Source organism: Crinia signifera, chromosome 5 (assembly GCF_055691185.1).
Source record: "Crinia signifera chromosome 5, ASM5569118v1, whole genome shotgun sequence".
Lineage (NCBI taxonomy): Eukaryota > Metazoa > Chordata > Amphibia > Anura > Myobatrachidae > Crinia > Crinia signifera.
This window is the reverse complement of record NC_139221.1, coordinates 298,420,934-298,448,576: the sequence shown is the minus strand read 5'-3', so window position 1 is coordinate 298,448,576 and position 27,643 is coordinate 298,420,934. Positions and strand designations below refer to the sequence as shown.

The window sequence follows — 27,643 nt, the reverse complement described above, 5'->3', positions numbered from 1 at the left end:
GTATTCAAAGTGAATACCGGCGACGTGCAGCGAATCCTGTTTAGGATTCGCTGCACATTCGCCACTGCTCGCTGCGTTCCGGAGCCTCGCCGGCTCCGGTATTCAACGAGTCAGGGGCTCGCTGCCCCTGACTGGCGAATTTGAGCTCCTGCGGCGGACGCCGCAGGGAGCCTGAGGACGGTGGCAGGCAGGGAGATGGAAGTCTCCCTGCCTGCCCCAGAACGTTTGTGGGGGGGAGGTGGGCTTCCCGGGTGCCAGCAGGGGACCGGGTATATTCACTACACCCGATCATGAATATGTAATGATCGGGTGAAGTGAATATATGAATATCTAATGAGCGGCTCAGCTCCCGGCCCCCTGCTGGCTGGTCTGTGTAAAAAAAAAAAAATATATATTTTTTTTTAATTGAATATATATTCATGTGCTTACAGCACATGAATAAAAATAGCATGCCCCTCCTCAGAATAAAATTCCAGATTTTTTTACACCAATTGTAAAAAACAAAACACTTTATTTTAAAAGTTCACCTTCCACTTCACCATAAAAAGATAGCGATTGCTACTCGGTGAATCATGGCGAAAAAAACCTTAAAATGTATTCGCCATCTGGTCATTGAATAGGGTGATTCACCGTTTTAGTCAGAAATTCGCCTTACAGTACAAAATCGCCATAAAAACCTGGCGAATCAGCCTCATTGAATACCGCCCTCAGTTGCACACAGATATACAAGTGCTGCAAATCATATTAATCTGCAAGATCTCCTAGTTGCATAGTGTTGTGTTGTGTATATACGTTTTTGCCAAAAATGAAGCAAAAAAAAGACGCACAAAGCTATAAAACGCTCACACGAGATAGCCCATTTACTATTGAACTTACCATTTAGCCCCTAGGCTAGCCAGTAACTATTCTTTTCCTATAGAGGGGCCCTTTCTCTATAGCTTCACTTGTCAACCTGATAATTAGACTCCTCCCCCCCCTCATTGGTTGCTATAATGTGATGGGTTCCTGTTGGTTATCTCCGGCCCTCCTCAATATATAATGGAAATTTGTCACCCGGTGCCTTCCTTTTGGGACATAAGTCCTTGTAATAGAATATAACGGCGATAAAGGCAGCAGTCATGGATTTTTCGAATGCAGAAAATATGCAACTTTTATTGCAGACACAGGTCCAACATGTTTCGGGCTTTGTGGCCCCTTCTCAGGGAACTTGAGGACAAAGCTCGAAACATGTCTCTCTCTCTCACTGGGATATGGTCATTGGGTCTACAGCAACTAGCATTGGGTCGACATGGGTGTAGGTTGACAGGTCATTAGGTCGACACAAGCATTAGTTTGACATGGGCAAGGTCAACAGTCAAAAGGTTGACATGGGGTTTTTCCCTTTTTTTTTGAGCCGACATGCAGCATTTCATGCCCTACCATCCACTAGGGCAGGGCTGGGCAACACCGGCCCTCCAGATGTTGATGAACTACACATCCCAGGATGCTGTGCATTAGTTTTGCTATGTGGCCATGCTGAAACTGATGCAAGGCATGCTGGGATGTGTAGTTCATAAACATCTGGAGGGCCGGTGTTGCCCAGCCCTGCACTAGGGCGTGGTGTGAGAATAAAATATTGTGCCGAGCATAGCGTGGCAATGTGCCCGAAGTATTGCGAGCGATGTGGTGCACTTCAAACTGTGTCCATGTCAACATTCAGGAAAAAAATCTGGTGAAAAACCCCATGTCAACCTTGCCCATGTCGACCAAATGCTTTTGTCGACCTAATGACCAATCGACCTATACCCATGTTGACCTTGCTGCCTGTCGACCTAGTGGTGTCGACTTAGTTGCTGTAGACCGAACAATCCCAACCCCTCTCACCCACCCCCTCTGAGGTTAAGAACCGCCAGTGACCGCTAGAGGTCACTCGATGGCCCAAATTACTCCTTCGCAAAAAGTGAAACCAAAATGATCTGTTTCAAACACGCTGAATATATGGACAGAGGGAGCTGTGCAGACAGAGATTGGAGGTAGGAGCAGATAGGGACTACGCCGTCATTTTGACAGGCTTTCAACTACAAGACTACTGGAACAATTACAGTAGGTTACATACCCCTCATTATTTTCTTTTTATCGGAGAAAATGCCCAAGTTATGTGCCAGCGACTGTGCCAGGGTGACCGCCAAGACATCCGACCGGCCAAACTAGGAAAGGAGAAAGGGACAATTGTTAGTGATTATGCAATAAGTAAGAATATTAACCCTGATTCACGTTTAGCTGCTCAGGATTGTATTATCCTAATACAAGAATGGGGAAACACGGAGCAGGAGGCAGAAAATAACTTTTCCTCTTTTCATTCATTTCATTGCTTTCAATGTATTCCATTTTTTGCCAGCTGTGGACATAATGTATAAAACACTTTAATTCATGAAGATGAAAATGTTTTGAAAAAGGGCTAAAATGTGGTTATCCTATTATCTATAGAGGAAACTTGGCACTCCAACTTTTGTTGAACTACACATCCCAGCAGGCCCTGCAACAGTTTTGCTATTTGGCCATGCTTAAACTGTTGCAGGGCATGCTGGGATGTGTAGTTTAACAACAGCTGGAGTCCCTATTCATGGCAAACTGAATGTAGTATTCTACTAATATCTACAATAGTTTGGCCACTGTTTCACTACAGTCCTGGACTGATATCTATGATACTTATTGAATAATGATGGAATAGCAGCATCCATTCCTGCTAATGAATCCAAATCAATTTTAAATAAAGACATTTATAGCAGAATAACTTGGACCCTTATTACGGTAAGAGGTATAGGAAAATACAGTAAGAATAAATAGTGCCTTTTGTGTAATATATATATATATTTGGTGGAGCCTAGCAGTTCACTACTCTGACTGACAGAATAAATATCATTTGTTTTCTCATCAAGAATATTTGTTTCTATATCCGTATACACTACGACTAGTGGATACTACGCCTATAATTATAGGTTCAACAAGCCTCTACAGCCAAATAAATATTGCGCTACTTAGGAGTTTCCTAGATTTCTACCACAATTTCGTGTGTCTATCACATTATGCCATGCCCCTGAGGAAGTCGTGTGAACGACGAAACGCGTTGGGCTCATTTGTCGTTTATGAACATTCATCTACCCTGTATACATACAGATCATCATATCTTCAGCTCACAGTATCTGAAATTGAACCTTGTGTTTAAACTGCTATGCTCCTGTGAGCATCTTTTTTTTTTTTAATAAATTGTTTTTTAAAACGTTTGAATTGTACAGCCTAAATTGTATAAGGTTTATATAGCGCACCCTGAATACTCCTTCTTTCTCTATATATATATATATATATATATATATATATATATATATATATATATAAGGTGCTGTAGGTGGCACTCCAGGACTCTCTTGATAGAGATGCACAGGGTACTGGTGCCTTCCAAGGAGAGATGCTGGTCCCTCGTAGTACAGAGGTATGGGGGGGCGGCGGCACTCAGAAAAAATAACACATGAGACGGTTGTGGTGGACCGACGTTTCAAAGCCCGCAGGTTTTTTTATCAAGGTGCTTTGGTTCTCACCTACAGCACCTTGATAAAAAAGCCTGCGGGCTTTGAAACGTCGGTCCACCACAACCGTCTCATGTGTTATTTTTTCTGAGTGCCGCCGCCCCCCCATACCTCTATATATATATATATATATATATATATATATATATATATATATATATATATATATATATATATATATATATATATATATATATATAGCTAGATACTGACAGAAGTGACTAGAAAACAATAGGACAAGCGCCTACCTCATTTACACCACCTCCTTTCTGTAGCGAGCACACTCCGCCAATGTACGCCGCACCGCTCCTGCTACTTTCAAACTGACTCCCCCTTAAGGAACGCATTCACAGAACAGGGAATAAGTGAAAAGAATTCAAATACCAAATGCAAAACGGACTACAACAAAAAGGAAAGAATACGCCAAACAGAGCATATAGGGGAGCATGCAGGACACAGATACACAACAACTGCAGTTATAAGAAGAGATCACTTGGGGGCTATTTATTAAACCACAGTCGGATCTGTTTTGTAGGAAATGGCCGCGGATTGTCGAATTCACTGCAATTGTTTGACAATCCGTGCCGCTTTCGGCGATCCACGGACTTTCCGACACTCGGAACACTGAATTCCGACTGTTGAGTTACTGTCCAAACAAACAAAAACAGCTCGGGACATTCCAACAGTCAGAATCCAATATTGAATAGGAGTTATAGTAACGCCTTCTGTATTTTCAGGGGAGACTGTGGTCTGCGCATCAATTTGTCAAGGTCAAAAGGTCAACACGAGTTTTTCACTTTTTTTTTGTGAACCAGCATGTGCCAACAGGTGGGATTTCCTGCCCTACCATCCGCTGCAGCATGGTGGGAGAATAAAACAGTTCTCTACGGAATTTATAGCAAGATATACGGTCAATTATTCGAAATAACCCCCAAAATGAAGGAAAACAAGAAATGGACAGGATCTAATTTACGTACGAAAATAGATGTACAACGTCACTTTTGTCTTTGATAAAATCCCTTCTGTACTTCATAAATTCCTTTAGAGTCTTCAGAGGATTTTCATAAATACTGAATTTATTGTCATTAGCCCAGGTTTCCATGGCGACCAGCACTATTCTGGTGTTTAGCTGTTCGTGATATATCTAGAACATAGAATGGAAGAGAGAGCTGTCAAGGCCTGTAATAAGGCGTCACTACTGTACGCACCCAGTATGCAGAGGCACAGACTGTGTCATGTATGCCGATAAGTTCTTATACTGTAGCAGTACATTCTTTTATTCGTTATGTACCTGCGCGCACAGGTCTGAATTCGGCCTCGGTAGCGGAGGGTGCATGACGTCGGCGTCTGCACAGTAATCGCTAAAATCCTTGCAGGCGCAGAGTGATTCCTGGGTCACGCAGCTGCTGTGAGCGCCGGGGAGAGGAGGAAAGATCATTCGATGGTAAGTAACCATCAAATGATTTTTCTTCTGTGCCGGCGTTAGCGAATGGATGTGTTGACAGGGCCCCTGCAGGGGCATCCCAACAAGCAGGCCAGAATCGGACCCTTTGTCCAGCATCATTTATGGAAAATGTCACTTGTACTATTTTATCTACAGCTCTAATAAAACTGTATTGGTTGGGTCTGTACATAGACATTGCTTTGAAAAATATACCTCAAGGGACCGTTTATGAATTATGAAAAAAAAAAAAAAGTTGGTCATTTTTGTCCGTTCGTTCCGACATAATGCAAAAACGACTCGATGAATTAGGATCGCATTATAACTATTATATAGCTAAGTGACCTGGGAGGAAATGGAGATATGTATTATCTTGATGTGACATTAGGGAGAGGAGCAATAAAAGAAAAAAACAGAAAACCAGACGCTTAATACTTGTGCGTATTAGTGCCGCCGGGCAATAACAGACGTCCATCCGAGCGAAGTATTTAAATATATTTCAATACAAGCACCTGGTTTTGCCTACTGCTCCCCTTTAAGGCTTTCCCAACCAATGGGGTTCATGAATTAGCCTGCGAGTTGCAGACAGCCACAAGACTTAGAAGCTTAGCTACTTTATTTACAATGGACGTTTTTTTTTTTTAAAGGGTAAACTAGGTTGGATTTCATTACAGCAAGATTTCTTGTACACTGCAGGGTAAGTACTGGCTGATTTTGCATGCAGCCCACAAATGCTGGACAGCTTTATTTTGACACTGTAAATTAGATCTGAGTCTGGACACACAGCTCACCCACCTAAACCTCTCTGCACATTTTAAACCAGGTAACTTCTGTTATTCTTATCATCAACAGAAAGGGTGTATATATATATACTAGGTGATTCATTGCGCCCTACGGGCGCTCTTCACACCATCGTAAGGGGCTGCGCCCCCTTAATTTGTGAACATTTGCATATGAGAAAGATGGTTAGAATTGTATGACAGATGCCTGTATTGCAACTTGAGTTATAGGTGAAATGTGTTAAATAGAGAGCATATGATGTGGAAGGGGGTGTGTATTGTTTTGTTTAATTAAAAAGCGGTTACAGAGTAAGATGTACATTGATAGTGTGGATGGTACAGTGACATTTGTGGGTGTGGGGGGGGGCTGTGTGTGCGTGTTGTTTAGGTGTGTGTGTGTGCAATAGTATAGTAGGGTGTTTCTGAGTCAGCGGCTCCCCACTGGCGGAGGTCACGACACAGGAAAACAGGAGGCTGGGTAGTGATAGGGGTGTGTGGGCATAAGGGGGACTAAAAAGGAGGGTGGGAGATACTGTGCAGCTTCTGCCAGTGGGTGAGGGTCCAGCGTGGCAGTACAGTATGGTGGCCCTTAGTCAGTGTCTCCTCTTACTGGGTGGGAGTTCGGGTGCATGAGAGCAGGAGGCTGGGCTATGAGGCATGATAGGGGCATGTGGGCAAAACAGCGTCAGCGACTCCCCAGTGGTGGAAGTTACGGATCAGGAGAGCAGGAAGCTGGATAGTTATTAGGGTGTGTGAGTATACGGGGGACTAAAGTGGGGCTTAGGGGTGCTGCCGTGGGTGGATGCCGTGAATTGCGGGAGGGGGGGGTCGCGGGGGGGGGGGGGTGTGGGTACCGCGAATTGTGGGAGGGGGGGCGCGGGGGGTTGCAGTGAATCGCGTGAGGGTGGTTCGTGGGGGCGGGGGGTTGCCGCAATGACAGGAGGGGGGGTCAGGGGTGGGGAGTCGCGGTAGGGGGGTCGTGGGGGGCACCGTGAACAGCGGGAGGGGGGGCCCGGGGGGTTGGCGCGAATCGTGGGAGGGGGGGGGTCGCGGGGTGCCGCAATCGCAGGAGGGGGGGTGCCGCGAATTGCGGGGGGTGTGCTGCAAATCGCGGGAGGGGGGTCGCGGGGGGTGCCGCGAATCGCCACAAGAAAAAATCAACAAAGAAAGTTCAACACATGTAAATGTTGACATAAGTGTGGCACTTCATCGGTGTCCATGTCGACACACGAGAATGAATATGAAAACATAAAAAAAAAGAAAAATAAATCTTCAAAAACTCATGTCAACCTTTTTCATTGTCGACCATAGCCGTGCCAGTGTTTTGCATGTGCCATTTAATCCTGGGGTTGCCGTGAATCGCGCGCGGGGGTGGGGGGGAGGGAGGAGGTGAGGGGTGTCCGCGAATCACGGGAGGAGGGGTCGTGGGTGGATGCCGTGAATTGCGGGAGGGGGGGGTCGCGGGGGGGGGGGGGGGGGGGTGCCGCGAATTGTGGGAGGGGGGGGGGGCGCGGGGGCTTGCAGTGAATCGCGGGAGGGTGGGTCGCGGGGGCGGGTGGTTGCCACAATGACAGGAGGGGGGTCAGGGGTGGGGAATCGCGGTAGGGGGGGTCGTGGGGGGCACCGTGAACCGCGGGAGGGGGAGCCCGGGGGGTTGGCGCAAATCGTGGGAGGGGGGGTCGCGGGGTGCCGCGAATCGCAGGAGGGGGGGGTGTCACGGGGTGGGGCCGCGAAACGCGGGAGTCACCGGGGGTGCCGCGAATTGCGGGGGGTGTGCTGCAAATTGCGGGAGGGGGGTCGCGGGGGGTGCCGTGAATTGCCACAAGAAAAAATCAACACAGAAAGGTCAACACATGTAAATGTTGACATAAGTGTGGCACTTCATTGGTGTCCATGTCGACACATGAGAATGAATATGAAAACATTGAAAAAGTGAAAAATAAATCTTGTCAACCTTTTTCATTGTCGACCATAGCCATGTCAGTGTTTTGCATGTGCCATTTAATCGTGGGGATGCCGTGAATGGGGGGGGGGGGGGGGGGGGGGAGGTGCATACCTCCCAACATGACCCTCTCCAGGTGGGACACATTGCTCTGTTTCTGGACTTTCTTCTTAATTTATGGATTACCATCACCTGTGCTTAAACACCTTTCTTATCAATTACCCTGTTTAAAACAGGTGATGACAATCATAAATTAAGATGGAAGTCCACAACCCAGCGTTACAGCTCCAGACACACTTTGAGTGACAGATGTAGCCAAATATATAAGAGATATATATATATATATATCATTAATTATATGAAGCATAACACAGTGAGAAAGGATTCCTGATCACACTTACTAAGTCTGCCACATTCACCACGGACTTGGCGTAACTGTTCGTTTGGCCAACAGATAAGCGGTGCTTTTTGTACTGCAAGAGGGGGAAAGGAAATACATTATACCAATGCACTGCAGATTGATTTGACTGACACATTTACACTGTTGATGGATTATGTAAAATAGAGGATATAGACAAGATATCTATAAATAAAAATAGATCCAAAAGACATGACAGATACATTGCTCTCAATGGTTCCAATTTGATCAGGTCAGTCCTGCTTTGAGGGCTTTGGACCAGATGCACTAAGCTTCAAAAGTGATAAAATGGAGAGTGATAACATAGATAAACATGTTACCTCAAACCATATTTGATCCTTACTTTTTTGTAAGGATATCAATATGCCTAATCCAAGCATGTTTAAATTGTACTACTGTATTTGCCTCTACCACCTCTGATGGGAGGCTATTCCACTTATCTACTACTCTTTCTGTGAAGTAATTCTTCCTCACATTTCCCCTGAATCTTCCTCCCTCTAGTTTCAGTGCATGTCCTCGTGTTCTGCTGCTCCTCTTCCTGTGAAGAATGTCTCCCATCTGTACCTTGTTAAAGCCCTTGATATATTTGAAAGTTTCTATCATGTCCCCCCTTTCCCTTCTCTGCTCTAAAGTATACGTATTAAGATCTTTTAGTCTTTCCCGGTACGTTTTGTGATGTAGGCCATGCACCATTTTAGTTGCTCTTCTTTGTACAGTCTCTAATGTATTTATATCCTTCTGGAGATATGGCCTCAGAACTGAACACAGTATTCCAGATGAGGTTGTACCAATGACCTATACAGTGGCATTATTACTTCTTTCTTTCTACTGCTGATACCTCTCCCTATGCAACCAAGCATTTTACCCTCAATTCCATTTGCAATATCACCAATAAAGATTTTTAAAAAGCACTGTTTTTTTTTTTTTTAGCCACCATGTGCCGACAGGCGGTATTTTACCCATGTAACATAGGGGCAGATGTATTAAGCCTTAGAAATTCATAAATGCAAGGGTGATAAAGAGTGATAAACATCCAGCTCCTAACTGCCCTGTTATAAACATGTTGGGGAATGACAGTTAGGGGCTGATTGGATTGCCTTTTATTACTCTTTATCACCCTCGGGTTTATCTTCTTTTAAGGCTTAATACATCTGCCCCCATAGTCTAGATATAAAAGAGAAGAATGATATGAAATAAACTGATAGAAAGTGGAAGATAGATCTTGTGGCCTATAGACAGCAGAGCTATAGATGGAGATATACAAGGGATGTACTGTACTTGGCGTATTATATGGGATTATCATACCATTAGGTGATCATTGACGATCATCAATTCTACATATTTCGTCTCATCCTCGATGTTGCTTGGTACCGGCTGAACCTGCCAACAAAACGTATAGATGATGTGATAACTTCAGGCACTTTATACATGACTGACCCATCTACAGGGACGGTGATTCGCTCAGTCACTGAATTCAGAAGGTTTGGCCTAGAATTATAATGGGTACTCTTTACCTAGAACGGCGCCCGCGATTAGAATCGCGGGCGTCGGGGGTAAAAAATCGCGGTCATCGCGGGCATCGCGGGTAAATCGCGGGTACATAAAAATCGTGTACCCGCGATGACCGCGATTTTCCCATAGGGAACAATGTTAAAAAGCCTGATTGACCGCGATTTTACTTTAAAATGCCTCAATGCCCGCGATTTTCACATAGGAATCAATGTTAAATGGGCTACAGAGCCCAAATAGGCAGAATTAACCCTTAAATGTCACCCCAATTTTTGTACGCCACCCCACGATCCACGCCAACCCGAAGCGTGGCGAGCGCAGCGAGCCCGCGAGGGGCGGCGGTACGCGTCCTCCGACCTTTTCATGCCCTACTATCCACGTCGGCGTGGAGTTGAGAATAGAATAGTGTGGCGAGCGCAGCGAGCCACCGAGCCCGAAGCGTGGCGAGCGCAGCGAGCCCCGCGAGGGGACGCGGATACCTTCACAGTTATACGCGTCCCCTCGCGGGCTTCACAGGTATCCGTGGCGAAAAGCGGACACCTGTGAAGCCCGCGAGGGGACGCGTTTACCTGTGAAGGTATCCGCGTCCGCTCGCCACGCTTCGGGCTCGGTGGCTCGCTACGCTCGCCACACTATTCTATTCTCAACTCCACGCCGACGTGGATAGTAGGGCATGAAAAGGTCGGAGGACGCGTACCGCCGCCCCTCGCGGGCTCGCTGCGCTCGCCACGCTTCGGGTTGGCGTGGATCGTGGGGTGGCGTACAAAAATTGGGGTGACATTTAAGGGTTAATTCTGCCTATTTGGGCTCTGTAGCCCATTTAACATTGATTCCTATGTGAAAATCGCGGGCATTGAGGCATTGAATGCAAAATCGCGATCAATCAGGCTTTTTAACATTGTTCCCTATGGGAAAATCGTGGTGATCGCGGGCATCGTGTCGCGGCCGTTTATGTACTGCCCGCGATGCCGCGATCACCGCGATGGGCGCCGTTCTAGGTAAAGAGTACCTTATAATGTGTATTACAGTAAAACAATACAAGAACCACTGAATGTTTGGCTGAATAAAACAAGGTTACTCCATTGGCTTAGATTTGCCAGGTCATCGCCTGGGAACAACTGAATGCTGCAATCTCAGGCTACAATAGAGTAGTGCTCGTTAGTGGTGAGGTGTGGTCATCATACATTATAGTCTCTCAGTCCTCCCAAAATACCATCTCATATGAATCACAGGAGTGAGGGAACCTCAGAACTGTCTTTATTAAAGTGTCTCTTTATTATGTTACTGGAAGTGTTTGTAAAAGTAGTGATGAAAGATGAATAAAGCATCTGATTGAATGTATAGGACGAGACCTAGTTATACCACCATACATAAAAATCTCCACCACAAGAAAAAAGCTGTGTGTCCGTAATCCTGGCAGTGACTCCGTAGAGGAAGGGAAAGGGATACCTACCAACGGAAGAGCCACACGATCAGCCAAAGTCCTCATCAGCTTACTGGCTGACCCAGCAGAAACTGATGGAACCAATGAGTCAGGTAAGACACCAATAGACCACCAAGAATGTTTTGCCAACATTTTAATTATGTTGACTCTTTATCAGGGTCTACATTCCGACTTTCAACAAAATACACTCTAAATCTCCAGCCAGGCACAGTCATCCCCCATCTACTTCCATTAAGATGTAACCAGTTTGCTTTTGCAGTGTAAATGATTGCCCCTTTAAAAATCCTGGAGATTCCTTATAAAAAACTCTCACTTTCTGAATCTCTCCCCTATTACATTTCGGTACTTGTGGAGTATCACGGCTCCCACGATGGCCATCGCACGGGAAAAAATCGCATGCGATCGCATGCGATTTTTAACAGAAAAGCATCCAAATGCATTGAAATTAGTATGAAACATGTTCAATGGCCCCCAAATGTCATTTTTGAGGCTGTACCACCCCCACTATCAATGCGAACTCGAAACGTGGCAAGTGCAGCGAGCCCGTGAGGGGCGGCGGTACACGTCCTAGGACCTTTTCATACCCCCACTATCCACGTCGGCGTGGAGTTGAGAATAGAAAGTTTGGCGAGCGCAGCGAGCCCGAAGTGTGACGAGCGCAGCGAGCCCCGCGAGGGGACACGGATACCTTCACAGGTATACGCGCCCCCTCGCCGGCTTCACAGGTGTCCGCGTCCGCTCGCCACGCTTCGGGCTCGGTGGCTCGCTGCGCTCGCCACACTTTCTATTCTCAACTCCACGCCGACGTGGATAGTGGGGGTATGAAAAGGTCGTAGGACGCGTACCGCCGCCCCTCGCGAGGTCGCTGCGCTCACCACGCTTCGGATTCGCGTTGATAGTGGGGGTGGTACAGCCTCAAAAATGACATTTGGGGCCCATTGAACATGTTTCATACTAATTTCAATGCATTTGGATGCTTTTCTGTTAAAAAAACGCATGCGATCAAATCGCATGCGATTTCATAAAAAACTTCAAAAATCGCATGCCATCGCATGCCACTATATATGGCATGCGATGGGAGCCGTGATAATCCACAAGTACCTACATTTCACCCCAGGTTTCTGTGTACTCTGTGCAAATTAATCCGGATCACCTGCGCAAAAGTGTAACCAGGATATAAGCAGCATGTGTGTGTATTCCACTGCTGTCAATGAGCTTGAAATGTCCATTTAAAAGTTACTGACATGTTTATATTGAGAAGATGGCTTATGTAAAATTCCTGCATGGACCAATGCCTGGCTGGAAACCATTTCCATGGCAGTCCAAGAACTTGCGCTTGTGGGGCTCCCCTCTAGCATGACCATGAAACTACCCACAAGTCCAGGAACGTGGTGGATTTTCAGAACACATTCAGGAGCTTGGTCATCTGTTGTGTAGTCCAGACCTGGCACCCCCGTGACAGCCTTGTGATAACACATACTGTATCAAGTGCAAGATACATTGGACGTGCTCTGAATCACCATAAGCTGCTGTGGGGCCCTTCATCCAGCATGTACAAGACATACCTGATTCAGACTGGTCCAGCTGCTTCCCCAAGTGGTTTGGGCGCATGCAGCTTTTCATAGACTACAATGAAAAAATGTAATGTTCACTCTGAAAATAAGATACTTCTTGTGCATCTGGAAACTTATTGCAGACCCATCGTACAAATACAGATGTGTCTTCATACATCTATCCTCAACACGCCATGCATTGCGAGATGCTTGGCATGATTGAGCTGGCAGTTCCCCTGCCACTCTGCTAGCGATGAGCTTTTTTTTTTTTTTTTATCTGAAAAATGTATCTTATTCGCTATTGCCCGATTCAGACTGGGCACAGAATCGCATATTTGCAATTCGACGATTTCCGCACTTCTGTGCATGCACGGTTGCCGCAGTGCGTAAGCCCTCAAACTGTGATCACAAGAGATAGTCGTTACAATGTTGGCTGGGGTCAGCGACGCGGCGTTGCAGGATTCAGTATTTTGTAGGAGCGGTTTTGACAATGTAGGCGTGTCCGGACCACTCAGGGAGAGGAGAGCAGCGGGTGCATGACATCACATACTGGAACTGCATCACAGACCATAGCTGCCTTGCACCTAGCTTCACCGCTAGGGGGCAGCTGGTAACGTGAGGGCGATCGCTGTGTAGCAAAACACTTGCACTTCAGCAATGTCCTGCAACATTTTTGTAGGCACCGAAGAGGGACCCGAAAAGTGGGACGGCCTTGCCCTGTGCGGTGCGGACCCCCTCCAAAAGTTGTACTGCAGTTTATCGAAAGCAAAGTGGTGTACTCACATTTCTCTTTTTCCTCCGGGATCTTGTTGCCTGAGAAAACTTCACAGATGTCTCATTTAGTGACCAGAATTCTAAATAAGAATGGACATCATTACATGCAGCTCAGTCACCAGTATTAGACCTGTGCACAATTTAATCAGGTTTCTAAGGGGCCCATTTATCAACGGGTTTTATGTATTTAAAACTTGTTCTGTATGATCAATGGTGCTCCAGTCAATCTGATCCCAACTGTCATTTTTCAAACACATGAAAGTTAAAAGCCATTTTGCTGGTGCACCATTTATCATACACCACAAGTTTTGAATAGCTGAAATTTCTTTCTTACCACATTAATACACAGAGGATAATGCTAATGAGGCTATGGCCCTTATTCTGGTTCACTCGCAAAGGCAAATTCACTCTGAGATGGACAAAACCATGTGCACTGCAGGTGGGTGAGATGTAACTTATGCAGAGAGAGTTAGAGAATTTGTCTTTGTGAGTGAACCAGAATAAGGGCCTATATGCACTTCATGCACTGTTTTAATTCAAAGACACAGACACCATCCCTAGTACCCCTATGCTAAGTGTAGACATTTGTCTGAAATAGGCATTCCCTAGGCAAAAGCATAAGCACCGTCCCACTGTTTTCATTTGTAGACACAGCTGTCATTCCTAGTACCCTATGCTAGGTGTAAACATCAGCCTGAAATTGGCACGCCCTCTGGATACGCACAGCTCTATGCTATGTGCCCACACCACGGTTCCCACTTGTGGCGCATGCATGGTTTGCTAACATTCTCTAGATGCAGCCGTATGTGGATGTGTGGGTGATTGAGAATAAGGCCCATTGTGTCTAACATACAAGGCATGCATAGGCATTGCAATAAAAAAATGATTAAAGGAACATCCTATCAGGCCATAAGGTGCCCATACACGCACCGATCCTGGTGTGCGTTCTGGGCTAAAATAGCATTGCATGCCTTGTGCATGCGTTGTGCATGCAATGCGATGCAATGCGATGAAAAGCAACTACCAAAAGTTTGTGCAGCACATACTTTTTGTACTGTGCGATGAGATGCCGCGGGAGCGCACACCTTAAAGCACAGATCGCACCGCCAGGATCGGTGCATGTATGGGCACCTTAACTGAAAAACGCCTCTCCCCACTCCAATCTATCCTTAATGCTGCATCCCGGCTCATCTTCCTATTCAAACATCCTACATTCCATGATCCACCTCCCTCTCCTACAAGCCCTTTACTGGCCGCCATTGCAATTCCAGCTTCTCGCACTCACTTGCAAAGCCCTTCCTCATTCCTTTCACATTTACATATCTGACATTATCTCCTCCCTCTCCCTCCTCCAAGATTGTTGGCTGTGCTACCTCCTACATCTGGAACTCTCTACCTCTCCCTATCAGATCCTCTACCTACCAAACTTTCAAGACTCAGCTACCTCTCATTCTTGCTCACTGTTACATCCTCACTGTCTTCCCCATCTGTGTCACCCCCCCCTTCAGAATGTAAGCTCTCATGAGCAGGGCCCTCTCCCCTCATGCGCTTTCTCTATATTAAACCATTGTCTACGCCCTACTATGGCACTAAGACCTTGATTTCTGGCACCCTTATAACTATTTAAGTATCCTGTCCCCTGATGCAGCAATGTTTATATACCATGTACTACGTTGACTTGTACTGTAAGCCGTTATTTTTGTCTTGTTCATGTACCTTGTTAAGCACTGCGGGACCCTTATGGCACCATATAAATAAAACATAATAATAATAGTGAAGTAAAATCAGGCACAGTATGAAGAAGCTATATGAGAACGTACCAGATGGCAGCTCGTCCAGAGGAAATTCAAGAACTTTTGATTTGTAAACAGAATGTAACTGGTAATCCTCCTGTATCAGAAAACACACAACATTCTACTATCAGTCTATCGTTCTATCAACACAAAGGTGAACTTCTTCATACAAATCCTTTCTTAGCATGTAAATGGTCTGTACAAGAGATTCTCTGAGATACGTATTATCCCATGACAAGCCAATAATTTATACCCAATTCATTCCAGTTGATCGATCGATTGATCTACAGCAGGGGTGGCCATACCGGTCCTGGAGATCTACCACCGGTCCACGTTTTCCAGGTTCTCTAGCTGGAGCACAGCTGTAGACATTACTAACTGTCACATTTTAAAACCTGCTGCATTCATTCCTACTATAGATCCACAGGTTGCCTGGAAAACATGCACCGTTGGTAGATCTTGAGGACAGGTTTGGCCACCCCTGATCTACAGGGTCTAGATCAGTGGTAGCCAACCCTAGCCCTCGAGAGCTACCAACAGTTCACATTTTCCAGACAACCTAGCTGCTGCACAGCTGAACTCATTAATCACTGACACATTTTAAAAGATCCACAGGTGGAGCTAATTATATCACTTGTGATTCTGTGAGGAGACCTGCAAAACATGCACTGTTGGTAGCGCTCGAGGACTAGGGTTGGCTACCCCAGGTCTAGATAGTCAATAAGTTTACTCAGAAGAGTCGACATGCAATCGGCCCATATTCAATAGGTCGACAGGGTCAAAATGTCAACAGGGCATGTCAACCTTTTGGGGTAGACCTATTGACTGTCTAGCTAGACACTGTTGATCTAATAATCCACACCCATACCTAATGACTACCAGATGGCCTTTGCCAGCTTGTTCTCTGTTGGTCAATCCTGTATACCTGCAGCTGCGGCAGGTTCACTGTTGCACTTGGGCACTATAGGGGTAATTCAGACCTACTCGCTGGGCTGCTACTTTTCGTAGGCCAGCGATCAGTTTGCTGCCTCCCTGCCATAGTGAAATCTCACCCCTGTTCATGGCTGCAAATGGCATCGCAGCCGTCCGAATATGGGCAAATCATTTGCAATCACTCACCACCGAATGGACCCCCCAAGTAGCCACGTAATATTTACTCTGCGCTGCGATGATCCTGGGGAGATCGGGCCAGAGCTGACGTCAGAGGTCCTAACTTCCAATGGCCAGGATCCGCCTGCATTTTCCCACAACACTCCGAGAAAACAAGCGTGGTTCCACCCCAAAACACCGGCCGCTTATCCATCAGCCTGCGTACGGCCAGTAATGAAAAGCTGCTGCGGGCTTTCATTGCTGGGTGGCCTACGATCCGTGCGCATGGTATTTCAATTATTGATCAGGCTGCGAATTTGCAGCACGATAGGGTCTGAATTAGGCCCTATATTCAATGGAGTGCAAAATTTGGGGTCATGATATCCACCGGCCTCCACCGCATGCTGGGACTTAAGCTGTTAGGTACCCCGTCCAAGGCTGACCAGCCACGGTGCTCATGTTTCGGCCGGGGAACCTTATGTAAAAAGTGTCCCCCCGCTGTGGCATAACACAGCGGGCTGTTGGAGCCTGGTGCTGGTTTCAAAATACGGGGGACCCCCAGATTTTTTGTCCCCAGCATTTTTGGAACCAGGACCGGTCCAAGAGTCCGGGGCTGGTTTCAGAAATACAAGGGGACCCCTATGCTTTTTGTCCCCCGTATTTTGGAACCAGGTCCGGCTCAATGAGCCCGGGGCTGGTTATGCTCAGGAGGGGGGACCCAATGCCATTTAAAAGAAAAACAAAAATACTTTTATACCCCTTCCAGACAGAAAAATCCCAAAAACCCAGGTATTTCCCAGATACAAAAACCCGGGTACAACTAGGCAGCAAGGGGCTGACCCCCTTTCACACAGGAGCAAAAACCCGGGTATTTCCCGTGTCGACCCCTTTCACACAGAAGCCGGATTTTTCCTGCAAAACTCTGTGTGTCATAAGAATAGGACAGTTTTAAAGGCACACAGAGATGAGGTCATCAAATGTGGGAGGTGTCTGCTCACTGCATTGCATTAACCATGGCATGACACAAGGATATGTTGTAAACAAGTTTTATTGTTTTTATATACTGGAAGGTACATGTTACCTCACATGGCTGTCAGTATATTTGCAATGTTTGAGTACACTGTGGCATCTTTGACTGTCCCAGTCATCTGTTTGCCGATATCCTCCTCCCCTCTCACTGCCAGCAGCTCTCACCTCTTGCTTCTACCAGTGGGCCATGCTATCCTTTTTTCAGCTCCCTAATGACCTCAGAGGCCAGCTCCATTGCCATGCCCTCCCAGCCAATCAGAGAAGCCTATCCTCACAACCAATCAGCCAGCACCCCACCAGGAGAGCCAATCAGTGCCTAACAATGTGTAATAATCCCAAAAACCCGGGTCGTTTCCTTTCAGACAGCGGGCGACCCGGGTTTTTAGAATACCTGGGTCAAAGTCCCGGAACTTTAGACCTGTTTTGACTCTTTCAGACAGAAGAAAAACCCGGGTCGACACGGCAAGAGCAGGGAAATTCCCGGGTCTTTTTTTCTGTCTGAAAGGGGTATAACACATTTTTTAAGACAGGCCCATGCACAGAGCTCAATGATTTGCACAGGGTTCTGGCCAATTCGCCTGTCAGAACCTGGTCTGCATGTGTGGCGATTTTTAGACACATTTTCCCGAATTCGCATCTCATTAAATATGCCAATTCGGGAAAAAGTGCGATTTCGGCCGTTTTATGACTAAAAATCGCACAAATCACATTTTCACATCTCATTAAATGTCACCCCAGGACTCGCTGTTTCCCAGCGGATGCCGCGCTGCTGCACCTGCTCTCTGCACTGCAGTGTCCCTGTGCTAGTGTGCTGCCAGCCTCAGCCTGTGCATGTGTGCATACATGTGACAGACCTAAATTCAGAAAACACCACAATAATATTATCAGGCAGGTTACAACAACACTAGCGCGGACTGATACGCATCACACTGCTTGCACGCTGGGTACTGTAGTCCTGGGACACCGAATCACCGCACTTCCAAGGTACGGAGAGACTACAATCCCCAGGGTGCAGCACGGTGGAACGCTGCTACGCATGCTCAGTCACCGTGCGGTGTGTGGGAGTCTGACTCCAGCAAGTGAAACCACTGCTGCTCTAGACTGTACACTACAGCGAGCAGGAGGACCGGAGCGGGCTGCGGCGGGTAGGTGGTTGCGGTCTCTCTGTGTGTAGTATAAATGTATTTTCTTGTGTCTGATCACTCTGTATTACTGCCCCACTACAGCGCTCCCTATCCACCGCTCTGTGTGCACTGCAGTCACCTATCCACCGCACTGCGTGCACTGCCCCACTACAGTACTCCATATCCACCGCTCTGTGTGCACTGCAGTCACCTATCCACTGCTCTGTGTGCACTGCAGTCACTGCCCCACTACAGCGCTCCCTATCCACCGCTCTGTGTGCACTGCAGTCACTGCCCCACTACAGTGCTCCCTATCCACCGCTCTGTGTGCACTGCAGTCACTGCCCCACTACAGTACTCTCCCTGTGCACTGCTGTCACTGGCCCTCTACAGTGCTCCCTATCCACCGCTCTGTGTGCACTGCAGTCACTGCCCCACTACAGTACTCTCCCTGTGCACTGCTGTCACTGGCCCTCTACAGTGCTCCCTATCCACCGCTCTATGTGCACTGCAGTCACTGCCCCACTACAGTACTCTCCCTGTGCACTGCTGTCACTGGCCCTCTACAGTGCTCCCTATCCACCGCTCTATGTGCACTGCAGTCACTGCCCAACTACATTCCTTCCTATCCACCGCTCTGTGTGCACTGCAGTTACCTATCCACTGCTCTGTGTGCACTGCTGTCACTGGCCCCTCAGGATGCACCAGCACACCAAGTTTTAAAGATGGTCATGCTCTGCGCACAGGTGACTTAATTAGTACTTTGTTTACATTAGCCATTCTGTGGCCAGCCATTGACATCCCTTAAAACCTGGAGTGTCAGATGGCCTGAGTACTGGGTTTGCAGTGTATATGCTAGTTAAAGCCACAGGTTGGAGGATTTGCAATCTGGGGGTGTCTGTGTACATAATAGTGTTGGGCTATGGTGCAGGAGGGGTGAGTCATATGTGCTCCAGGGGGTGTACAGTCAGGGGTGGAGGAGATCCGCACACAGGGAATACAGTATCTACTCCCTTGCTTTAAACTGCTTCATGTGATGTTTTCAGTGCAGCAAGATAAATATAATAGCCAAAAAGATACTCTGCAAGTGCAGCCAGGTGACACATTGTAAGCAAGTTTAATTTATATAGCGCACTTTCTACAACAGGACTCAGTATCTGTTGTATCTGTTACTATGCAGATGGGTTAACCAGCTGCTGAGAAACTACAATTACCAGAGTGTCATGACAGCATGGGCTGGGACTAGTAGTCCCACAGCTGATGGAAAGCCACAGGTAGGTGGCTACATCTGACTATACCAGGTGCTTGGGTGCGCTATTTCTGCTGTCTGCAGTGGATGAGTGTCTACAGTCACTGCCAGTGAGTCACTTTGCTGAGTACACCTTTTATAAGTTGTAAATGATATAGCTACAGTAGTCCCTAAGGTGCAGAAAGAGTTAAGGGCCCTACACACAGATTATTAATCGCCACTGGATTCAGACCACTGGGTCCGCACATTAAGATTTACATGCGTTTTCAGGCATCTTCTTAATGATTTAGTAAAATCGCTCAGAAAATGCCTGAATGTCGCCCTGTGTATAGGGCCAATTAGATTTGGGTGAGTTGTTTTGTTTCTGTTCAGGGTAAATACTGGCTGCTTTATTTTTACACTGCAATGTAGATATCAGTGTGAAGTGCAAACTCCACCCAAATCTAACTCTCTCTGCACATGTTACGGTACTTGTTTCCTAGCACGGCCCCCCACTACGTTTTTTGCGTAGAGGGCTATTCTGCGTTAGAAAAATTGCATCGCATGCGATGCAATGGTTTTTTATTACATCCTATCTTTTTAATGGGCTGTTAGTGAATAAATGAAAAAGATAGGATGCGATAAAAAAAATTGCATCGCATGCCATTACTGGCATGCGATGCGATTTTTTTTTTTTTAGCGCATCCTATCTTTTTCATTTATTCACTGACATTACATGTATTCACATTTAGGTTTAACACCCCCCCACCCACTATCCATGCCACCCTGAAGCGTGGCGAGCGGCGGCGGAACGCATCCTCTGACATTTTCATTACCCACTATCCACGTCGGCGTGGAGTTGAATTTATATAGTGTGGCGAGCCCAAAGCGTGGCGAGCGCAGCGACTAATGGTCGACAGTGACTAGGTTGACACCTTGAAATGGTTGACATACCCAAGGTCGACATTGACAAAAGGTTTAAATAAGCTTGTGGTCGACATAAAAAAGGTCGGCATGTGGCACCGTGCCAAAACCATGCCGAGCGGATGTGGTACACTTATTGTCCATGTCGACAGTCACAAAAAAATGAAAACCCCATGTCGACGTTATTCATGTTGACTATGTATATGTCGACCATAAGCTTGCACACACTTCTTGCAACAGCCACAATAAAGTCTTCATCTTCCAGTAACTGTCCATGTAAAAACCATAGAGCTATATTGTACAGAGATCTGTCACCTGCAAGCATATACTCTGTAATAAAGGGGTCCCCTTTATCTGAGGTTTCTTGTCTCCATGGCATCATGTGTTTCCAAGAGACAACAAACGCAACACTTAAATGTGACAGAGCCCTTTGAATTTGGGCTTATGATTCCAAATACATGGAATTATTTTGCATATGGTCTTTGTGACCCTTTCCCTATCTGAGTTTGGAATGCTTTGTAAAACCCAGAAACAAAGGCTACACACTGCTTCCCTTGTTCTGACAAGTCTTTGTATCCATCATAGTTTTCTGAGCAGATGAAGACCGGCCAGTGCCGGTGCCAAGACTCTGCAAACGCCCGGTGTCATTTCCAGCTTTCCCATCTGACAGTATTTCAGGCACAGAAGAGAGGGCTCGCTGCCAGATTCTGAATCGCTCACTTGTCATGTCCTGGCATGATATGCCCGTGACAGCGACTGTATAGAGAGTCAATGCACACAGAGACAGGCCTGCGCTAATTTCACTGCACAAATCGGGGGAGGCACTGGTTTGTACAGGTTGAGTCTCCGGTATCCATATGTCCCCAAAAAAACATGTTTTTTCAGAATATTCCGGGTTCCCCTCCCCAAACCCCAGTGTCCATGGTGGCTATCGGTAATCCTCTTCAGCGGCATCCCCGGTCCTAAGGATGCAGTGCGCGGGCGCGCCATTGATGTTATCGGCACACCTGCGCAATGCATCCTTGGGACCAGGGATGCCGTTGAAGAGGATTCCGATGGACGCTTGGGGACCAGGTAAGTATGAAACAAGAATATTCCAAAATCCACAAAAATCCCTTATCCAAAATGCTTGTAGTCCCGAGCATTTCGGATAAGGGATCCTCAACCTGTAATAACGATTCCGATGCCGCAGGGCAGCCCATCGGGGTGGAAACGGGTGTGGCAAAACACGGTGCGATTTGCTCTAACTTGCTATCAATTTTGACTATATAATCAAAATTGATAGCCCAAATTGCACAGTGTGTGTACACACCATTAGGTTAATTATTAGAGTTGCATGGCATAGACCTAGTCCTCTCCCACATAACCACCAGGTTCTATTGTTTGGCAGTAAAAATGTATGAAACGGAAATGTCGTAAAACGGGCTCCCCTTTGTGACCTGAGATATTGCCAGGGCAACCTGCATCCCATACAGCACAAGTTATCTGACCCAGGTCATGCTAAAATAACCAGAGGCGGATCACCGGCAGTGACCAAGTGCCAGCAGACCAGTCTGACTGCACGCCGGTCTATCCGAAAGACTACCCAGCAATACCCAGGTCCAGCCTGTGGTATGAACAGGGGTTGAGCCACTGTAAGAGCATCTTCAATAACCCAGCCTGGAGCCCCTTAGTGTGAAAGGGGTATACCTCAGTTATTGGCTATACAGGGGAGACCAGGGCTGGTACATCAAGGGGATAAGCAGGACGCAATGAGTTGAGTCAATGGATAATGATATTAAATGTGATGGTAAAAGGGCAACGCAGTGCTAGATTAGCAACAGGGCAACTGGGAGTATCACCAAAGGTCACCAGCATTGTGACATGTAAACTGGGGACACTACAGTGTGTTTAACATATTTGTGTTGCCGTGAGTATTGATACACATTACACTTAAAAAATAAAAAAAAAACATCACAAGCTTATCTTACTGACAATTTTATTGGTAGGGTCCCCACAATTTAGTTGACCCGGGGCCCTCGCAAACACTAAACCAGGCATGTCCAACGTTGGCCCTCCAGATGTTGTGAAACTACACATCCCAGCATGCTTTGCAATAGTTTTAGCATTATCTAATAGCAAAACTGTGGCAAAGCATGCTGGGATGTGTAGTTTCACAACATCTGGAGGGCCAACGTTGGACAAGCCTGCACTAAACCAACCCTGGCTACTTATATTGTCAATCATATGTCAAAACCCTTGAGAAACTCATGAATCATGTGTTTATATTAGATTCAAGGTTTTCCATTAGAGAGAGATGAGCAAATGTCCTAGAACATCAAGGCATTGCATGGATTAGTGGAAATCATTCACAAAAGTCCTCTAATTCCAGTTTCCAGGAGAACCACTGTGTGGGTGGCAGCTGCAGCAATTGTGTTATTCTGAATCGTCACCATACAATAACGTCTTTACATTTTTTTGCATTTCTAGAATGTATAATGAAGGAGAAACAAACCTTCAGCATAAAGTTATTTATAAACTGATTTATATTCTATGCCTCGCCAGCGGGCAGCACAAGCATTATACCAGCGCAGATAAGCTTTTATTGATTTTAGATTATTCTGCAGACCCAAAAATCCAGTAAAAAGGTAATCATTTACAGAATGCACCAAACTTTGGGCCTTATTCTGATCGGTGCGGCCGGATCCGAATATGCGGCCAGGACCATGCGTGCAAAACCCCGCCTTCCATACGGATCGCCAACTCCGTCCGTACGCGGTAAGAAGCTGGCCGAACGGACCACACGTGTATTTTTCATGGAATACGCCTCCTCCATCTCAGGGAACCTCCCCCATCATTCGATGGTCGCAGACCATCGAATGCAGGACCACACCTGCTCCCGCAACCTCAGACCACACGGACATTTTTTCATGCAAAAGCAGGGATCTGGGCGGGCAGCTGACATCCGGCGATGTCATATGCCCGCCCCCTACACGTGCGTCACGGCCGCATTACCATACGTATGCCCAGCGTTTGCATGGGAACGCCCATGAAACGCGGGGCGTATGCATATGGTAATGAGCCCAAATAGCCCTTCACGCCCCTCTCCACCCCCTGTTCGGAGTGTTCACATTTCATGCGGGATTTGGCCGTACGCCCCGCTCGCACATGCGCAGAGACGCCTCTGCACATGCGCAGACACAAAACATCGGCGGACCGACCGCACGCGGACATTACCGCACCAACCAGAATAAGGGCCTTTGTTAGCTGATGACTGATGTCCGCTTATGTGTGCGGACATCCGCTGACCACTTACAAAATGCCCCCATGTTCCAACTACAAATATTGGTAGTGTTCCTTCTAGCACCCGCTATCTTTGAAAACCCATGCAGTTCCTATTCCCTGCCTGGGGTGTGCTGTTTGCTGTAGTGCTTCTAGCACAGTGTGGTCTGTATATCATCACTGATATGCAAACCAGACCAGTGCTAGAAACACCACAGCAGACAGCTACACCCCAGGCAGGGAAGAGGAACTGCATGGGTTTTCAAAGATAGCGGGTGCTAGAATGAACACTATATTGGCACAGGTCAAAGGTCAAGTCAAGATGAGTGTAGCTGCCTGGGGATTCAGTATTGCATCCCGGCGGTCGGGATCCTGGCTTTCAGAATCCCGAGGCCGGAATCCCGACAGCCAAAATGCCGACAAGGGGGGGACGTGGATCGCCCCCCCCTTGCGGGCTCGCTGCGCTCGCCACGCAGCGGGCCCGGTGCCTCGCTACGCTCGGCACACTAATTTATTCTCCCTCCAGGGGTGTCGTGGACACCCACGGAGGGAGAATGTGTTGGGATTTCGTCGGTCGGGATTCTGAACGCCGGGATCCCGACCGCCGGGATTTTAACTGCATCCCCTGCCTGGTCTCCTGGACTGTTCAGAAGACGCCTGGGTGTGTGGGTCCTTTCACTTCAATAATCCAGCAAGGCTCCTCCCCTAACACTTGGATGCCAGAAAGTATAGCACTGCCTAAACAGGTCATGCCAGTGTGCGCTCCCTCCTCTTGTATGCATGCTCAATGATTTTAGTCTTCAGGTCCCATCGATGTGCACCTTAATGTGCGTAATACCAATGTTTTCTACTCTGCACAATGGGTCCTGCAACACCGGATGCAGGGGCAGCATCAGTGATTGACAGTCTGATGCCGTTTGAGGGCAGAAACAGTCTCCATTTGTAAGAATGGAGGCGTTTCGCCACTGTTTGGAGTGAAGGAAGAGGTCAGGGATCAGTGTCGGTGGATGGTGATTTCCTGGCCTCTGCGATGGTCCGCTTGTGGGCCTCCACGATTGCTGCAAGCCACCCGATGGTGTGAGCGATACAAATAAAGCACTATATACGATTTTGCTATATAGAAAGTATTAAACTCTTTGTAGGGATGAACCAATGCAGCCATGACCTCTCAATAGGAACCCTATAGGTCCCAAAGTGTCTTATGTCACCGATCTATCGCTCCAATATGGGCAACAATTGCCCCAGTCCCCAGCTCCCAATGTGCATTGGATATTATATATTGTGTTATATCCATCGTGTCTTCTCTAACACATTTATATTTCTTTTACTGTAGGTACCACAATTGGTGAGGTTACCATGGGCTGCCAGGAAGTGCATGCCGTGACCCTGCTGGCCTTCGTGTGTGGTACCGCCTGCATTGCCGGCCTCTTCACCGCCACCTTGCTGCCGCAGTGGAGGCAGATGAAGCTGTTCACCTATAATCGGAATGAGAAGAACCTGACCGTCAGCATCGGGCTGTGGGTGAAGTGCACGCGGCAGGAGTGGTCCAGGGAGTGTATGATGTACGACACTGATTGGTACGCAAGTGTCGATCAGCTGGACATTCGCGTTCTACAATTCGCTCTTCCATTCAGCATTCTGACCGCTGGCTCCGCACTCATACTGTGCCTGACCGGAATATGTAACACCACCTTCAGCTCAAACGTGCCCAACCTGAAATTTACAGAGTGTCTGATCAACAGCGCCGGGTGCCACCTTGTGGCAGGCTTGCTCTACATCCTGGCCGGTATAATTAGCATAACTCCGTCCATTTGGACCATATTTTATAACAACGTTTTGAACAGGATGTACGGGCCGTATTTCACCTATGACATCTCGGTGTTTGTGGCCATAGGCAGCTCTGGCGGCTTGTTTTTCACCTCCCTCTTGCTGTTTTTATGGTATTGCGCCTGTAAGTCTCTGCCGTCTCCATTCTGGCAGCCAGTTTCTTATTCACATGTACCGAGCATGCACAGCTATGTCCCTCCGGCGTACGCCTCGCAGTCCCGCATGTCGTCCATTGAGATAGACATTCCTGTGGTGACGCACACTGCATAGATGCGGCACTAACTTAGTTCAAGCTGAACTTTCATCTTCTCTCGAAGCATCATTACATTAGTGATTTCATTATGTGGGTTATTTTTTCTTTTGTGTTCATTTTTTTTACATTTGTTCTAGATATCTTTATATCGGTGACTTTTCTTGGACAATTTTCTGTTTTATTTATTGATTGTTTTTGTTCAGTTGTGTTGTTTATTTGATGTTTGTTTTCAAATTAACAATGTTATGGTGTTTTACTTCATCAATATCATTTAGGGCACTACAACGTCCATTAGCTTTAGATATGCTTTATAAGATGGAGGTTTTGCACCTTCGGGTGAGTGCTAACTTGTACATATCCTCTTGCAACTTCGAAAGAGACGCGGTGTCATTCTTACTTCCTTCTGTGCTTTTCAGCATTGTATTTATGCTTGTGAGTTTAGTATTTTGAGACTTCTGGATATGGCTGCTCTGTTGGGAATATGATCGGCGGTGGTATTGCTGGTGGTTAGAAGACCAACGCCAGCATCCTGATGGAGGGATAAGTATAGCAATGTTCTCCCTGCCCTCCCCTAACCCTCCTTTCTAAGTGCCTAACCCCCACCTCCCCCAACCCGACTTATGCAAACCCGCCCTACATACTTATGGCAGCAGTCAGGATTTAGCGTTGGCCTTCTGCCTGCTAGTTGGGATGCTGAAGTCGTTATTTTGCCTGAACGCATCCCGTCCGCCGGAATTAAATACTTGTAGCTACAGAATTTTGTCCCAAATCCCAAGCGACACAAGAAACAAGTCTGCTTGAAGTATGGTATAAGAGATATACAATGATATCATTTATGGGTGCCGGACGGCTCCCCGACAGTCGGGATTCCAAAAGTCATTACTCCGACGTCTGAATCCCGACTGCTCCCTCGTGGGGGTCAACGCCCCCCATAGAGGGAGAATAAAATAGGTGGTGAGCGCAGCCCGCAAGGGGCTTCATTGCGCTCCCCACGCTGTGCAGTCGGGATTCCGACGTCTGACTAATGACTGTCGGAATCCCGACTGTCGGGTAATTATACCACACCCATCATTTATAGACAACAGGTCAACACCAAACACTCGGCATGCATTAGGTTGAAAACCGATCCTGTATATTTCATGTTTTGTGACAAACGTAGACCCTCGCCAGTCTTTGGCCAAGGTACTCTCTCCAGTTTGCCCGCCACAGGTTACTATTTCCAATTGATGTCCACGTGTGAAAAACCCAAAAAGTGACAACCATTATGACAACGGTCCACCTTTTTGTAGCTGTCGGCCTTAAGCCCCGTCGACATTTCATCTTCTCTGCTGCTTTTGCTCTACATAGCTAAAAAGGACTGAAGGAGGCTGGTATGGAAAATATATAATGCAGTCAGTAAAAGTTGCAGGGGGGCGCGTGCCTGCTTATCCCTTCCTCCGATGGTGGAAGCTCACTTGTAACTTTGTTCAGAGTAATGTGAATGTTTGATCTTAATGTGATCTAGAAACCTATTTTATATTGTTGCTATAAATGACAGAGCTAAGCAATGTCCGTAAGTAGACCTCCATTCTATCATACTATCACATATTAAGCCATGGAGAAAGTAACGCAAAATAACCCCAACAGTGGTCCATAGACACCCAGCCTAATCCCATGCAATGCTAAGAGCTGGTTCTATGGACCAATCAGGTG

General features: G+C 46.9%; 2 protein-coding genes across 10 annotated transcripts in view; one reads left to right on the top strand and one right to left on the bottom strand.

The window, feature by feature from the left end:
* ADAM22 (ADAM metallopeptidase domain 22) overlaps positions 1 to 27,643 on the bottom strand; it is a 187,295-nt gene that overhangs the window by 46,527 nt on the left and 113,125 nt on the right. For all 9 annotated transcript variants that reach the window (XM_083189352.1, XM_083189345.1, XM_083189344.1 and 6 more), the window contains exons 7-13: positions 15,244 to 15,313; positions 13,433 to 13,503; positions 9,449 to 9,523; positions 8,127 to 8,198; positions 4,541 to 4,707; positions 3,812 to 3,896; positions 2,096 to 2,186 (exon numbers count right to left, since the gene is read on the bottom strand). In XM_083189352.1, the coding sequence (XP_083045478.1) occupies positions 2,096 to 2,186; positions 3,812 to 3,896; positions 4,541 to 4,707; positions 8,127 to 8,198; positions 9,449 to 9,523; positions 13,433 to 13,503; positions 15,244 to 15,313 (631 nt within the window). The remainder of the gene's footprint in view (positions 1 to 2,095; positions 2,187 to 3,811; positions 3,897 to 4,540; positions 4,708 to 8,126; positions 8,199 to 9,448; positions 9,524 to 13,432; positions 13,504 to 15,243; positions 15,314 to 27,643) is intronic.
* Positions 18,330 to 26,207, top strand: CLDN12 (claudin 12). Its single transcript, XM_083189353.1, has 2 exons — positions 18,330 to 18,479; positions 25,205 to 26,207. Exons 1-2 carry the CDS (start codon positions 18,371 to 18,373, stop codon positions 25,966 to 25,968), a joined length of 873 nt encoding a protein of 290 aa, XP_083045479.1. The 5' UTR covers positions 18,330 to 18,370; the 3' UTR covers positions 25,969 to 26,207.

Bases quoted from the DNA above. Each gene is read 5' to 3' on its own strand.
- CLDN12 (XM_083189353.1), top strand. From the start codon at position 18,371: ATGCTCAGTCACCGTGCGGTGTGTGGGAGTCTGACTCCAGCAAGTGAA. The intron at 18,480-25,204 runs GTAGGTGGTTGC...CTTTTACTGTAG, and splicing joins ACCGGAGCGGGCTGCGGCGG to GTACCACAATTGGTGAGGTT.